Raw genomic sequence first — 15,185 nt, forward strand, 5'->3', positions numbered from 1 at the left:
TTAAACAAAAATAAAAAAGTAATTTATTTAAAAACACACTTCTATAATCACCCTCACCGATAAATGACAGTCTTAAATTATAGAACCTCTTCAACAATCACAGAATATACTCACAAACGCCGATGGAAGACCTCAATAGCGGTTTTTTTATTGAAAAGTTTGTAAAACTCTTTACTATAATTGAGTCGTCTATTATCAAAGGTGGCAATCTGTGCATTTGGACAAAAAAATGTTATTGATATGTCAATACAGATTGATTTGAATATAATCGTCTGCTTCAAAGAATACGGTTCAAAACCTGCATTAAATAAAAGTTAATAGTTAACCTGTTATTTATCTAAGATGTCGTTCCCAAGAGTTTTGTGACTGCCAATGGAATACAAAGTCAATAATTCGTTTTTCTGATTTACCAATAATTGTCCAAAAGTCAGATTGCCGGCTTTGATAATAGTCGACTCAATTACAAGTTGTACATATTAAACATTTACCAATTACACTTGCAACCATTTTTTATCAAATTTTTTAATTCAACGACTCATGTTTGCACTGGGCCATCTTAAAATTCGCAGTAACAGCGATTTGTATAAATATTTAAATGCGAGTGTTACAAATTCATATTTGTTTACCCAAAAGCAAAAAAATGTACTTAGTCTTGTATACACGAAATTCTCAAGTCGATATATTGGATCGATTCCCGGGACAGTTTTCTGCATCAAGCGTGCATAGGTTCTTTTAATAGTAGTAATAAACACAAGACCCAACTACAACCGACACAGTTATTCTCAATAATACAGGTTTATGTCTATACTAATATATATAAATCTACAGTGGTTTTTACGGATGTTCCGTTATAACTACTGAACCATGCATCCGATTCACTTGAAACTTGGTATCCAGGTAGAAAATACATGTGCTTAATGGATAGGCTAATATTTATATGAGTGTCGGACTCCCTAATAATAATGACAAAAAATAATAATGTTAATTTTAAATTCCTAGCGAAGCGGGCGAGTACGGCTAGTATTGGCATAAAACAGTCAAGCTATGTATCTATAATCTTGCACGGAGGCACGTAGCCCCCGAAGGTCCTGGCCAGGTGCTCCGCCACGGCGAGGCAGAGCGCCTCCTGCGCGGGCGCCGCCACCACCTGGATGCCGAGGGGAATGCCCTCACTGTTCAGCCCTAACGGTACCTGAAAGTGATAATTCCACGACTTTTATTTTTTGCCCTATTCCGATAGTGAAATATCGATTTCGGCTAGTGATGATGAATAAGTTTCGTCTTGATAAAAATATCATGTAATATTGTCTAATAAAATTTAAATAATTCTAAATAGACAAGCTTTAACAAAATCTGACTTCAAATAGAAAAAAAGAGATATTCCAAAACAAAGTCAAAAACAAAGTTTTCTCATGGATACCATTATCTGCAGAATTGTACTAAATTGGGAAAAAATGGGATCACACTGAAAGCGTCAGCTTTCTAATAAAAAGAGAATCATCAAAATCGATTCACCCAGTCAAAAGTTATGAGGTAACAAACATAAAAAAAAAACATATATTCGAATTGAGAACCTCCTCCTTTTTGAAGTCGGTTAAAAACAAAGTTTTATAAATTTTAATTTGATGCTGATCCTTTTTCTGCCAATGCGATTTTAATTTGTTCGTTATAGTAATCGATGATCGATATCGTCGAGTATCGATTAAAACGGTACGTTACTAGTACTTGATTATTGACATCTGTCAAATAGGACTTCGTAAATGGAATAGAGATTAGATGATATACGAGCCTACTAGTTACGGGAGCTTACAGATAACACAATATGAACACCGCCATGCATCTTAAAAATGAGCTTGGAGCCTAAGCACCCCGAGCGCTATGACATGTCCATCTTCAAACGAGGCTTGTGGAGAATACTCAACGGTAGGTAGCGGTTTGGCTCTGCCCTTGGCATTACTGACGTCCATGGGCGACGGTGACCACTCACCACCAGGTGGGCCGTTTTTACTAATCTGCCTACACTGGCAATAAAAAAAAGGAATGCCCTGCCTATTTCTACCGTGATGAAGGGTGGGGTAGCCGTTGTAACTATACTGAGACCTTAGAAGTCGTATCTCAAGGTGGATGGCGCATTTACGTTGTGGATAGGCTCATTATCATCAGATGGGTCATGAGCTTCGTTCATTGGTATCAGCAATTAAGATAATGAAATAATGAATGATTGACCTGCACAGCGGGGAACCTGAGTACATTGAAGATCCCCCAGTAGGCGAAGTTGAAGGGTCGCAGCAGCGGCGCGGCGTGGTAGGGCGCCGGCTGCGGGGCGCTCGCGGACAGCAGCACACCGTCCGTACCGAGAGTCTTCTGCAATGTATAAAGGGCTGTTTGTTATAGAAGTTTTTTTTAATTTTTTTTTAATGCATAGATGGGTGGGCGAGTTCACAGCCCACCTGGTGTTGAGTGGTCACCGGAGCCCATAGACATCTATAACGTAAATGCCGCCACCCAATTTGAGATATTAGGTTCAAATTCTCAGTATAGTTACAACGGCTGCCTTACCCTTTAAACCGAAAGGCATTAGTGCTTCACAGCGGAAACAGATGGGGTGGTGGTACTCACCCGTGCGGATTCACAAGACGTCCTACCACCAGTAATAATACAATAAAATATAACAAGGAAGTATATTGTGTACATAAAAAACCTCTTTCGCAAATTTATCATCTCTTTTTTTACTAGTTATGGTGTTGGTGGAGTTGACCGCAGCACGCGCGTCCCGCTCCGGTCTACACCACTGAGATGTTGAAAAGGAAGAATTTTCATTCAAAGGAAATTATTTTCTTTTGGAAGATTATATTGTCTGGAACCGAGACCTTTAAGTCAAGTCTTATTTCTTCTTTTATTGTTATATATGAAAAATGATATTCATGAGGCGAAATGAGGTGTATTTGTTTAATTTTAGACTTTATTCGATTGGAATAAAATTAAGTACGAGATCAGATGAGATTAATGTATAAAATCGTGGTTATTTACTGAGCCTTTTTGGCAGAACCGGAGAAGCTTCGACTAGTGGCTTTATTAAATTCTCCCACATTTATTCACTTTCTCAGATATTAAACAGTCAATAAACCACCATTATTAAACATTTACATTAAATTAACAAAATATAACAATTTATACAACTTCGCTTCTCGCGTTCCCGCCCAAAAGTTTTCAGTTGACATAGATTATTGGTCACGCGCGGATTTAGTAATGGGATGCTAATGAATTATTGGGATGGCGCCACCTTTGGAGTTTGTTAGTTACTAATTACCGCGACTATCCAAAGCGTGGTTCTACCCGATCGATCACGCTTTACCGCTAGCTGCCTAGATGGCGGCACTTGTATATTATGTGGTGCTTGTGCTTACGAAAAGCTACGTGAGCTTCGTCACCCCCCCGCCGCCCGCGTGCTTCCATCGCCGACGCCCGCACGACAGTCACTGGCAAGGTCTACAGGTGAGTGCAAGTTCTTTTAATTTATTGCCATTTTATTGCTGCTTCCGTGTAATCATTCGCCCGCCCGCTCGCTTATGTGTATTTAATTTATATCTTTAGTTTGATTACTAGCTTTTGTTTACCGCTATATAGTTTTACCGCTCCGCTAATTATAAGTGACAAACATTTGTCACATACCGCTTAGGACGGCTATTTACACGCCTTTCTACAACCCCGCTTTATATGCTCCCGCCGCAGGAGGGCTATTTACACGCCCCCTTGCTACCCCAATTATAAAGTGTCAAATCTAAAAAGATATTTAGTCTGTGCTCGAGTGCAACCTGCGCGCTTGCGGATGGTGGCGGCAAAACAATAAGCTGTTTAATTATATTTTATATGTTTTAATATAAAACATAAAAAGTATACATATGTTTTAATGGTCCGAAAAGATTAAGACGACTTTGGAATCCAGCATAAAAGTCGCCATCTACTGCGCGGAGGACAGGTGTGAATGGAGGAGCATAGTTCTAACAAAAATGCTCCGTAAAGGTCACGACCCTCAGCACTGAGGAATACGACGCACGAAGGAGGAGAATAATTATTGAGTGAACACACCAAGAGATCCTCCCTGAGTGCTGCGGTGAGGCGGTCAGCCCAGTCGGCGTTGACCCGGGGCAGCACCTGGTCGTCCAGCAGCTTCAGTACGGCCGCCCACGTGTAGTCGCTCTGTCCTGTCAGCTGACGGACAACATCACTGGTTACTGGAGCCCATAGACATCTACACCGTAAATGCGTCACCCACCTTGAGATATAAGTTCTAAGGTCTCAGCATAGTTACAACGGCTGTCTCGCCCTTCAAACCGAAACGCATTACTGCTTCACGGCAGAAATAGGCAAGGCGGTGGTACCTACCCGCGCGGACTCACAAGACGTCCTACCACCAGTAATTACGCAAATTAAAATTTGCGGATTTGATTTTTATTACACGACGTTATTCCTTCAACGTGGAAGTCAATCGTGAACATTTGTTAAGTACGTATTTCATTAGAAAAATTGGTACCCGCCTGCGGGATACGAACACTGGTGTATCAATCACCACGAATGCACCGGACGTCTTATACTTTAGGCCATCTCTCCGCTGCATGATGCAGTGGCTCACCTTTTTGAGCAGCTCGAGGACCGCGCTGGCCTCTCCTTGGTTGTTGGTGAGGAGGCGCCCGAACACGTCGGCCTCCCTGGTCATGGCGTGCCGCCACAGCGCGTACATGTGGTCGAGGCCGGCGTGCTGGTAGCGCCGGGCGCTCGACGCCTCCTCGCTTAGTTGACTTATGACTCTGGAACCATGATTTATCAGCGTCGTTTACGGCTTCTTGGTTTTGGGAGTCGGGGTCCAAAGATAAAGACACCCAGTGTAATTCTATGCGGTCGCCCTGCTATTGCAGAGAGATTTTGAAGTGAAACTTCTTTAGAATCGTTGTGATTTCAAACTCGATGAAACGAAAAAATAAGTCCATAGAGACATTCACGATCAGCTCAGTGAGGTTCTTCTCAAGAATCCGATTTTATATCCTGCCAACCGTACAGTCTTGCCACAGCAGACCCTGATGGATACTGCGGATGACCTCAGCAATGCATGCTGTTGATTTTATCGTACTTCTAGTCATCCTTAGCTCCAATACCATACCCCGACAATAACGTAAATACCACAACCCACTTTGAGACATTATTTCTTTGATAGTACAACGGTTGCCCTACCCTTCAAGTGGAAGTCATTCATGAATATTTGTTAAGTGCGTATTTCATAAGAAAAATTGGTACCCGCCTGCGGGATTCGAACCCCAGCACCGTCGCGTCGCTCGATACGAACGCACCGGGCGTTTTGTCCATTAGGCCATACGACTTTGCTCTCTCTACTCATATCGAACAAGGAGAATAGACCAGCGTTCAAACTCAACAGACAGGACACAATGACTGAATACCTACTTGACGTGTTCACGATGAAGAAGCAATATTATTTCATAAGTGCATGCAGGATTGCAGAGAGACCACCCCCCTCCGCCCCCAAATTACTTATTTGTCCAACTTTTTGGCGGGAACGAGAGGAGTGAAGTTGTGTGATTCGTTTTATTTTGCCTATTTAGTGTTTCTTCAGGTTTAAATGTGTAATAACAGTGGTTTATTAACTGTTTAATATCTGTGAAAGTGCACAAATGTGGGGAAATGAAACAAAGCCGCTGCACGTAACTTCTCGGGATCCTCCAAAAAGTCCACTGAAAAAATCTCAGTAAATGACCACCATTTTACTGAGATTGTATTTCATCCCATATCATTTCATCTCATTTCATTTAATTTCATCCCAGTTGACTAATGTCTCAAATTAATCATCTTCATTTCATTTCATCATTTTTCATAAAAGTAAGAATATAAATTAAAATAATGCATGACTTAAAGGTCTAAGTTACCAGGTCATATAATTCCTTAAAAAAAACTTACTTGTCCATGGCCTCCCGGAGCTCCGGCTGGATGGGACTGACACGCAGGTCCTGGGCCGTGTCCAGGTAATAATACTTGATCGTCTGGTCAACAATGAATCAGCTGTATATTACAACGGGCGGTCGACACAGTCAGGACACCGTCCCCACTTCACATTGCCAAACGATTTTCGTTTCTGTTTACTAACTATATTGACGAGTTTGTTTTTTAATTTAATAAAATAAAAGGTAATTCTGCTACATAAAATTTAGCTTAAGTCATGAGGTATCAGTGATTAAGGTCGAATTTCAGTGACTCGGCGGGCAGCAGGTTTAATATCATGATAGTGGAATAATATGTACCTCTTTATTCATTCTTGCTGTGGGAACAGTGAGTTTAAATAAAAAAAGTCAAATAAGTACCTTGAGGTCCACGGGCCTGTCCAAGTCCAGCTCAGCAGCCTTGTCGGCCAGGATGACTTTGGTGAGCGCGGCGAGGTCGCAGGTGTGTCTGCTAACGAACCCTATCGACGCCATGGTGTCATCTTTACCGGAGCGCAGCGCCGAGCCTGCGACCGGAAAGATTACATCAGTCACGGGTGACAGCGAGCGGGTCACAATAGTGACTTGGGGTCTGTACAACTGCTGGTCTACTGATTGATTGCGGCACCCGGTTAAAATAATAGAAAATGTACCTTTAAGACTGGTATATCCGGCGGTGGGGTTGATGCCGAACAAGCCGCAGTAGAACGCCGGCATCCGCGTGGACCCGCCGATGTCCGAACCTGATTTAATAATTACGACACGTTGACTATGAAGTAGATCGTTTCATCGAAAGATACAATCATGTCATCAAGGTAGCAAACGACAAACAAAAAAAAAACCTGTAGAAGAAAATCGAAGATCTCAAATTACTAATGAAATAATTTATTACACGATAAATCGGATATAGTGGATTCCAACTATTATTTTCAACGCCCATTTAATTATTTTACTTTCTGGTGATGTTAGAGATTTGTTAAAAACCTCTAATAGGATTGAGGGTATTCATATTCTACATTTATTACTGGTATTAATATTTTTACTCGTGGTAGGACCTCTTGTGAGTCCGCACGGGTAGGTACCACCGTCCCGCCTATTTCTGCCGTGAAGCAGTAATGCGTTTCGGTTTGAAGGGTGGGTAGCCGTTGTAACTATACTGAGACCTTAGAACTTATATCTCAAGGTGTGTGGCGCATTTACGTTGTAGATTTCTATGGGTTCCAGTAACCACTTAACACCAGGTGGACTGTGAGCTCGTCCACACATCAAGACAATAAAAAAAAAACAATTTTTGTCCTAAAATCTATAAAAATGTTCTGCAAATGTTTCAAGAAAATCGAAACAAGTGTACAATACATACATAACGATATGGGTGTCGCCATGGCGGCCATCAGCGCGGCCTCCCCACCGCTGGACCCGCCCGTGGTGCGCCCGGTGTGATACGGGTTGTTGGTCTGACCAAACACCATGTTGCGAGTTTCACACCTACAGAAGACAAAGGGAAAATCTGAAGTTTTAACACTTTGCATGAAATAGTCAGAGGTTCTTGTGGGTTAATAGCCCAGTTACTTTTCAGAAGTGTCACCATCTCCTTCTCAGATTGTAGCTGCGTCCTCATCAATAATTCGCATTTGTATCACACTTGACCTAACTGTCCACTCATACATATCAAATCAAAATCAAAACATCAAAACGCTAGTACAATTTTCTTTTATTTTGGGACTCCGAACATTTAGACCAGTCATTTTTAAATTATAACGTATTCAAATGTAATAGTGGTCCCGCAATAGTCGAAATTCAACTATAATTAATTGGAATTATAAGTTTATGCATTATTATGGTTCTATTGTCAAATACTTCTATAATCACAGATTTCGCCAAGACTACACGATAGACAAATAATATTAAAAATAAACAATATTAACCTATTGTCAATTTGACCACAGATTTTAAACATTAACAAAAGTTTGACAAAAAAGGAGGATATTTATATGTATGGCTTGTGTCAAATACATGATAGTGTGTGTATCGATTTAATGTATTATTAACGCACAATTTAAAAAAAAAAATAGCATTTTGTACTCCTTCTCTATATTCTCTATAAGCGTGGGAAACTTCACACTCCTCCGTCCGCGCAATTTTCGCAAAAAGGCGTACAAAGTTTTTGCTTCACGTATTATTAAATAGATTTCAAACGACGAATAGACATTCGACATTCTATCTCTACGCCGATACGCGAGGAGTCTCTCACCATTTGTTGATCTCTGGTACGTTGGTGACGGCGAGCGGGAGGGCGCCGGCCGCGCGCATGAGGCGCACGCACTCCGCGTCCTCGTGCGCGCGGACGTGCGCCCGCGCCTTGATGCCCAACGTGTGGAGCAGGCCCTTCACCGCGTGACTCTCTTTCGCCGTAAACGGAACACCTGAGGAAGGTCATCATCAGTTGAGAATGATCGTCAACTTGATGCCTGGTCAGGGCCGGATTTAGACTTAATGCCGCTCCTGGGCTCCGGAAAAAATCCGCCCCAATATTGGAATTTTACCTAAACCTATAGTATATATTTTTTATTTTTCAAAATTAAAATAACTAATTTATTACAGAAACTTTATCATTTATGTTATATATTCAAAAAACATAAATAAATATTTGTTTTTTTCATAAAAATTTTTAAATTTTGCACTAAGGGTGACTCATAATTATATTACATAAAAAAAACTAATTAAATTTCTTTAATTCCAGAAATAGGAAAAATCGATTATTATTTAAAATGTCCAATGAAATAAATTGATTACATCATTTTGATTATTAATTGTTACCAAAATTGCCAAAATTATAATTCACAAATAATGGATGAATTGAATTTGTTGAATTATCAATTAAACATAAAATATTTTTTTAATAGAATTAATTAATTTTTTTTTTTTTTTTTATTGCTTAGATGGGTGGACGAGCTCACAGCCCACCTGATGTTAAGTGGTTACTGGAGCCCATAGACATCTACAACGTAGACGCGCCACCCACCTTGAGATACAAGTTCTAAAGTCTCAGTATAGTTACAACGGCTACCCCACCCTTCAAACCGAAACGCATTACTGCTTCACGGCAGAAATAAGCAGGGCGGTGGTACCTATCCGCGCGGACTCACAAGAGGTCCTACCACCAGTAATTACGCAAATTATAATTTTGCGGGTTTGATTTTTATTACACGATGTTATTCCTTCACCGTGGAAGTCAATCGTGAACATTTGTTGAGTACATATTTCATTAGAAAAATTGGTACCCGCCTGCGGGATTCGAACACCGGTGCATCGCTTCAACACGAATGCACCGGACGTCTTATCCTTTAGGCCACGACGACTTCAAAATGTTGAGCAATCTTGATAAGACAAAAAAAAAATTTACTTTCAAAATTTTGCCGCCCTGGGCACTTGCCCCGACTTCCCCTAGTGTAAATTCACCACTGTGCATGGTGTATCAGAAACGTGCTCAATAACGGAGTTGGTGGAACTGGTATTTCCTAACACAATAGTTAAATCTCCTCATGGGAATAGTGGTTAATGACACTGACTACTGTACCACAGGAGGAGAGTTCTTTTCGTATACAAACTCTCAAAGCCAATTTTTTTTCCTTTATATTTTTCATTTAAAATTGTAAACGTAATTGTAGATTTTGAAAAGAATTGAACGTAAAATAAGGGAAACTAACTTTAAAAAATGTATCTGGCATGTTTTCTTTTTGTCGATTTTTCTCAGGACTGTGGCTTTTAAGAGCAAGTGATATATGACGATATTGATGTTTAGTGTCAAGCGTTTGGTGCGCTAGGACTATCCCTACATGTATGAAACTACTCGTGCGCCATCTGTCAAACGCTAACGGCACTAGTATGCCAAAAACGTTCTTCAGAGCGCTGACAATCATTTTACACAGTCAGAAGCGTAGACGTCAAATATACATACAACCCTTAGTTTTTATTTATATATCAGGTAAAAGGTATATATACCAAGGAATGGTTTCTTCTTGAGATATTCTTCTGAGAGTCCCTCATCAAGCATCCGGTCGATTTCGCGCGCTTCTTCTAAAGCCTCTTCAAAACGCTCATCTGTGACGGCGTTCAGTATTGGATTGACCTAATAAAAACATTAGTGTGAGGCATCAGGTAGTAATTGATTCACGTTTTTTTTTTCTTCTCAATCAAACATTGAAACTCATATAAAAAAATATTCGCGCCAATCGGTAAAAAAAATTGAATGGTTTTACAAAATGGCGGCAAAAATTACGAGGAGCCAGGGTGTGGAGGGTAGAAGTAAGGAGCACCATGTCGGTTTATTAAAAAGTGTCCGCCAAAAGAGAACTAATTAAGGTAGCCATAGTAGCTAGTAGAAAGATTTTAAAAACAAACTACCACACTTCGCTTCAATCCGCACACTTCTGTTTAAAACTGCTATTCTTTTCTTCTCTTCTCAGCCGTGTCACTCTTGACAGAGTGGTCGTGATCGTCATGTAGTGTTGGAAGGGGCAGACTTGATGCATCTCACGATGTCGCGCCATCTCTCCCTGCTCGAGGCCATTCTACTGCTATATTCATATAATATCCACTTCGTGCAGTAGCGCTTTTTCGATGAGTCTTCCAACAATAATTTGATATTTACAGGTAAACACTTTTTCAACTTGTCTCCTATAGAACCTCCTTACCTCTAACCTCCATATACCAGGGTTGACATTGTCACCATAGATAGACACTTATTGACACTCGGCCAACTGGACGATTGGCTATTAAGTTGTTGAGCTGATAGACAAATCAACTATTTATTCTCAACGTCATACATAACATTCCTACGCTCGACTGTTTAGGCAAAATGTATAGATTGCGTGATAAGTATAGTTGAGATAAATTGACTTTCGCTGTCTGCGCAATCTGAATTAATAACAGTTTTGTACTTTCCAAGCAGTGAGCAGTAAATACTTAAAACAAACAACTATTTTAGTTGATATTTGTTTGATATATTGTCAAAATAGACCTAAGGAAGAAATTAGAGTATTAAACGGTAGGCAGCGGCTTGGCTCTGCCCCTGGCATTGCTGAAGTCCATGGGCGACGGTAACCAATCACCATCAGGTGGGCCGTATGCTTGTCTGCCTACAAGGGCAATAAAAAAAAATTCAAAAAAATAATTAAATTCGGTAAATAGACCTCTCATTATAGGAATTCTCTCGATATTTCATGTATATTTACATATTTTTTCGGGCGTTAACTTATCTGTGGAAGGCAATGTATATACACATATAACAGATTATTATAACAGCACTTCAACGAACTTCAAAACGTCGAATTAACCTAAAAAGAATGCGTATAATGACGATAAAACTAAATTTTTATTGGCATTTTTTTATATTCTATTATGTAAAAAAATTTGCAATGATATATGTTTTCAGAGGAACAACCAACTTAATGTGCGTTCTTGTGGAACTTTCTACTTTCTAGACTAGCGAACTGGATAATTATAATAGGGTGAAATAGTTGGATGATAATCATTTATTCAGAACTGGTGAAATTTGAATACGTTTCGCTCCTGTCATCTTTAAGTTTATGAACCGAAACTGTTTGTTGACACTGACACTACTCGCGCGTTATCTGTTCTGCATTTCTGGCACTATGACACAAAACCTTTCTCCAAATGTCATCAAAAGCTATTAAAGCAATTTCATTACATTTTTTTTTCTTTTTTCGTGCCTATGCTTTTTTCACCATCACCCATCACGGGGCTCAAATCGGAGTGTTGCTAGCACTGGCCCTAATAAGAGCGGTGCTTCGTAGAATCTACCACGGAATCAGAAACGCGACCCACTGAGAAGATCCGGCGAGAAACTCAGTGGATTGTGTCTATGGGTTAATTTACTCGTCGAGCCTTTCGTCGCAAGCGACGGGGGTTCGGCGAGGACGGTGATCGGATTCATTAACGGTACCGTATAGAGCCATTAGAAACTCCTTTATATGTGTATTATCTATTAATATCTATGGTATACTTTTGGCGGGAAGGCAAGAATCGAAGTTGTGTGTTAGTTTGTTTTAATTTTTTTATTGTAGTGTTTCTTCAGGTTGAAATGTGTATTAACTGTGATTTACACATTTTTTAGCATCTACGAAATGTGGGAAAAATTAAACAAAGTCAAAGCCAAACGTATCTCTTCTTCCATAAAGTCCAAAGTCCACTCAAAAAATCTCAGATCTCTCAAAAAAACCACCATTTTACTGTGAGTTTATTTCATCCCATCTCATAAAGTTTTTGCTTCATGTAACAGAATATGTTACAAATATATATTTCTGGTAAATTGTTTTTGTTTAAACTCTAATTTGGCAAAATTGTAAGGTAATTGTCATATGTACCTACTTAAAAATGTATACTTTATAAAAACCTTATTTTATTTACTCATAAAAAATCTACCAGCATAATGTTTTCAAAGGCGTATACCGGGAAAAAAGAATGTAGTTTCTGCAGATTATAAAATTTTAACAACACAGCAATAAAATAAGATTGTCGTGGCGTGCAACCTCTTTGACAGGACATAAAACCTATAATCACTAGACATAGACAGACTAAGACAGACATTTGAAAATAATTCGAAAATAAATGGAACGAGGGCGTACGTGACCAGCAGCGACGCAGTCAGTACATTTTTTGACTTCTGAAAAGACAGACATACAAAAAGACGAAACAGAACGAATAATAATTGACCGTTCTTATATAAGATATTCAAGTGACCTTCAACCGTTCAAGTAGTCATTCGACCGTTCAAAGATGATGATTGCTGAAACTGAATTTTCATTTTTGTTTAATGTTGTACAAGTTGTATACATGTGATGTTCATTATAAATTATTGCATAATAGTTATATAATAATTCTACCCTTCACACTAACACAAACACAACACTAGAAATAGGTATGAGCACTTGTATAATTCCAGAAATGATTATATTTCTTTTTCCTAGCCGGCAGCAAGATAGTTTCTGGTAGCAGATAAAAGCAACTATGCCTCAATATCATAAACTCCTACATATTACAAGTTTCATTACATAAGACAACGGTACTGACTAAATATGGAAGTTACAAGTGAAAACTTAGGGACAGTTATGACACATTATGACATGTCTCAAGTACATTCAAGTTGCATAATCAGTATCAAATACCCAATTTACAAGTATCTTATGACATATTTTTGTTGAGTTATATAATACCAGACGTGACCAGTGTTTTCACTGTTTAAATTTTGGTTTACAAAAACGCACTTGTAGTTTTGGGCAGCGTAAATTGTGGGCAGATTGAATTGTATTCATTATTATTCGAATATACTTTAACCACTTAAATGAACACCCTGTCTCATTAACTTTACTCGACTACAAGACTTATTCAAGACTTTCATTATTAACAATTATAGATCAGTCAAACAGTCATCTGTTCCTAAATTAGGATTTTGTGGACTATGGGAACCAGAGACACATTTCTTTCCATTCATCATGGACCATCCAGTGCAATAATAGAGATCACCAAAGAACCTCTGAAGATCCAAAAATTTTAGATAATTATACAAAGAAATACATTTCATTTTGTAAGTTTTAATAGTGAAAACGATTGTTTTAAACTAGTTTAATTATTTAAACAGTCCTGGTTTTTTATTTCTTTTATGGTCATGACAAAAAGTCTAAGATTCTAAATATTTTTTATTACTGCCAGATCCAATGCCACACTAACAATACCGTTCAACCTAACATAATCGTTTTGACTAAAATTTAAGAATAAGGTAGATCCTTTTACACATAGTGACACAATTATGGCAATTTTTTTATTTGTTTATATGGTATTAATTCGTTTTTGGAGGTCAGTACCATGTGAATTCTGAAATCCTATCCACTTTGAGACATGAGATTAGTTCCAATAGTAACAGATACCTCACCCATCAAACCAGAACACATAACTACTGGTAGCAGAACCTCAACCTACCCTTGCAGACTCACAAGACCTTGCCTATTTCGGTTGTGAAGCATTAATGCGTTTCGGTTTGAATGGTGGGGCAGCTGTTGTAACTATACTGAAACCTTAGAACTCATAACTCAATGTGGCGGAATTTCTGTTGTATATGTCTATGAGCTCCGGTAACCGCTTAACATCAGGTGGCCTGTGAGCTACCTATCCACCTATCTATGCAAAAAAATAAAAAGATTGTATTCTACAGTTAGAGATGACGGTGGTAACTACTGTGTGGGTTCCCAATATGCTCTGCTGCTATTAGATATAAATTCAATTTAAATATAGAGTCCAATATGTCCAGAAATATACTTACAATTTTTATTCTTTCAATGCACATTTGAACCAAATCTTCAGACTTTAACTGTCTATTTCTGATCTTTGCGGCAATGGTCACAGCATCGTCCTTAAGTATAATATGCTTTTTTTCCAAATTTGGCAAAGGTGTCCTCTTCGCTTCCCAGTAAAGGGAGAATATGTAATCAATGAATAAGTCCAGATATGTTCTGAAGACCAGGAATGCGTGTTTGATCATGTTAAATGCTATTCCTCGAATAATGTTACAAGTTTTGCTGCCAGGCTGGAAATTTACAATATATGAAATTTAGACAAGTAGTCTGTTATATAAATTAAGACAAGTATTGGTTGTTAATTTACATAAAATGTAAAGTTTGGCATTGTTCTTTTGAAACTTAAGTATGTCAATTAATTAATTACTATTAATACTAAGTACTAAGTTATGTCTTGCAGGCTTTTGAGTGTATTGATATACATACTTTTTAAACTGTCTTATTATCTCTATCGTCTAGTGTTTAGTGATGGTAACTACTGTATGAGGGATCTGTTTCAAGCACCCTGAAAATGAGAGCCTTTACTTATACTTAAAAGTACTCAAGATTTAAATATTTAATCTGTGTACATAAATGAAATAATATAATGAAATAATTTGATTGAACTGAACTTTAAAATAAATGTATGTAATGTGTACATTAAATTTTTCATTACCTACATAATCACTTTTATATTGAAAAGTTAGTTTTATACTTTTTCGTGCTAAACTTAGTTGTGACCACGAAAACAAAAGAATTCGAAACATCGAATATAGCATAACGACAATGAAAATGCTAGATTAAGCCCGTAGGAGTAATTTTAATAGGTAGGTATGTCTCCGAATCG

At 38.5% G+C, this 15,185-nt stretch overlaps 2 protein-coding genes across 5 annotated transcripts in view; one reads left to right on the plus strand and one right to left on the minus strand.

Annotated features, from left to right (window-relative positions):
* The window catches only part of LOC101742723 (fatty-acid amide hydrolase 2), a 15,991-nt gene continuing 806 nt past the window's right edge, over positions 1 to 15,185 (minus strand). For all 4 annotated transcript variants that reach the window (XM_021346507.3, XM_021346502.2, XM_062674904.1 and 1 more), the window contains exons 2-12: positions 14,326 to 14,589; positions 9,990 to 10,116; positions 8,239 to 8,410; positions 7,348 to 7,472; positions 6,641 to 6,730; positions 6,369 to 6,514; positions 5,968 to 6,050; positions 4,634 to 4,808; positions 4,090 to 4,212; positions 2,227 to 2,364; positions 1 to 1,192 (exon numbers count right to left, since the gene is read on the minus strand). In XM_021346507.3, the coding sequence (XP_021202182.2) occupies positions 1,043 to 1,192; positions 2,227 to 2,364; positions 4,090 to 4,212; positions 4,634 to 4,808; positions 5,968 to 6,050; positions 6,369 to 6,514; positions 6,641 to 6,730; positions 7,348 to 7,472; positions 8,239 to 8,410; positions 9,990 to 10,116; positions 14,326 to 14,544 (1,548 nt within the window). In that variant the 5' untranslated portion in view covers positions 14,545 to 14,589 and the 3' untranslated portion in view covers positions 1 to 1,042. The remainder of the gene's footprint in view (positions 1,193 to 2,226; positions 2,365 to 4,089; positions 4,213 to 4,633; positions 4,809 to 5,967; positions 6,051 to 6,368; positions 6,515 to 6,640; positions 6,731 to 7,347; positions 7,473 to 8,238; positions 8,411 to 9,989; positions 10,117 to 14,325; positions 14,590 to 15,185) is intronic.
* LOC101735829 (fatty-acid amide hydrolase 2) overlaps positions 12,018 to 15,185 on the plus strand; it is a 26,553-nt gene continuing 23,385 nt past the window's right edge. Inside the window, exons 1-2 of the mRNA XM_062674920.1 lie at positions 12,018 to 12,044; positions 12,124 to 12,240. The gene's annotated coding sequence lies outside the window, so the exon portion shown is untranslated. The remainder of the gene's footprint in view (positions 12,045 to 12,123; positions 12,241 to 15,185) is intronic.

Source organism: Bombyx mori, chromosome 3, assembly GCF_030269925.1.
Source record: "Bombyx mori chromosome 3, ASM3026992v2".
In the NCBI taxonomy this organism is placed as follows: Eukaryota; Metazoa; Arthropoda; class Insecta; order Lepidoptera; family Bombycidae; genus Bombyx; species Bombyx mori.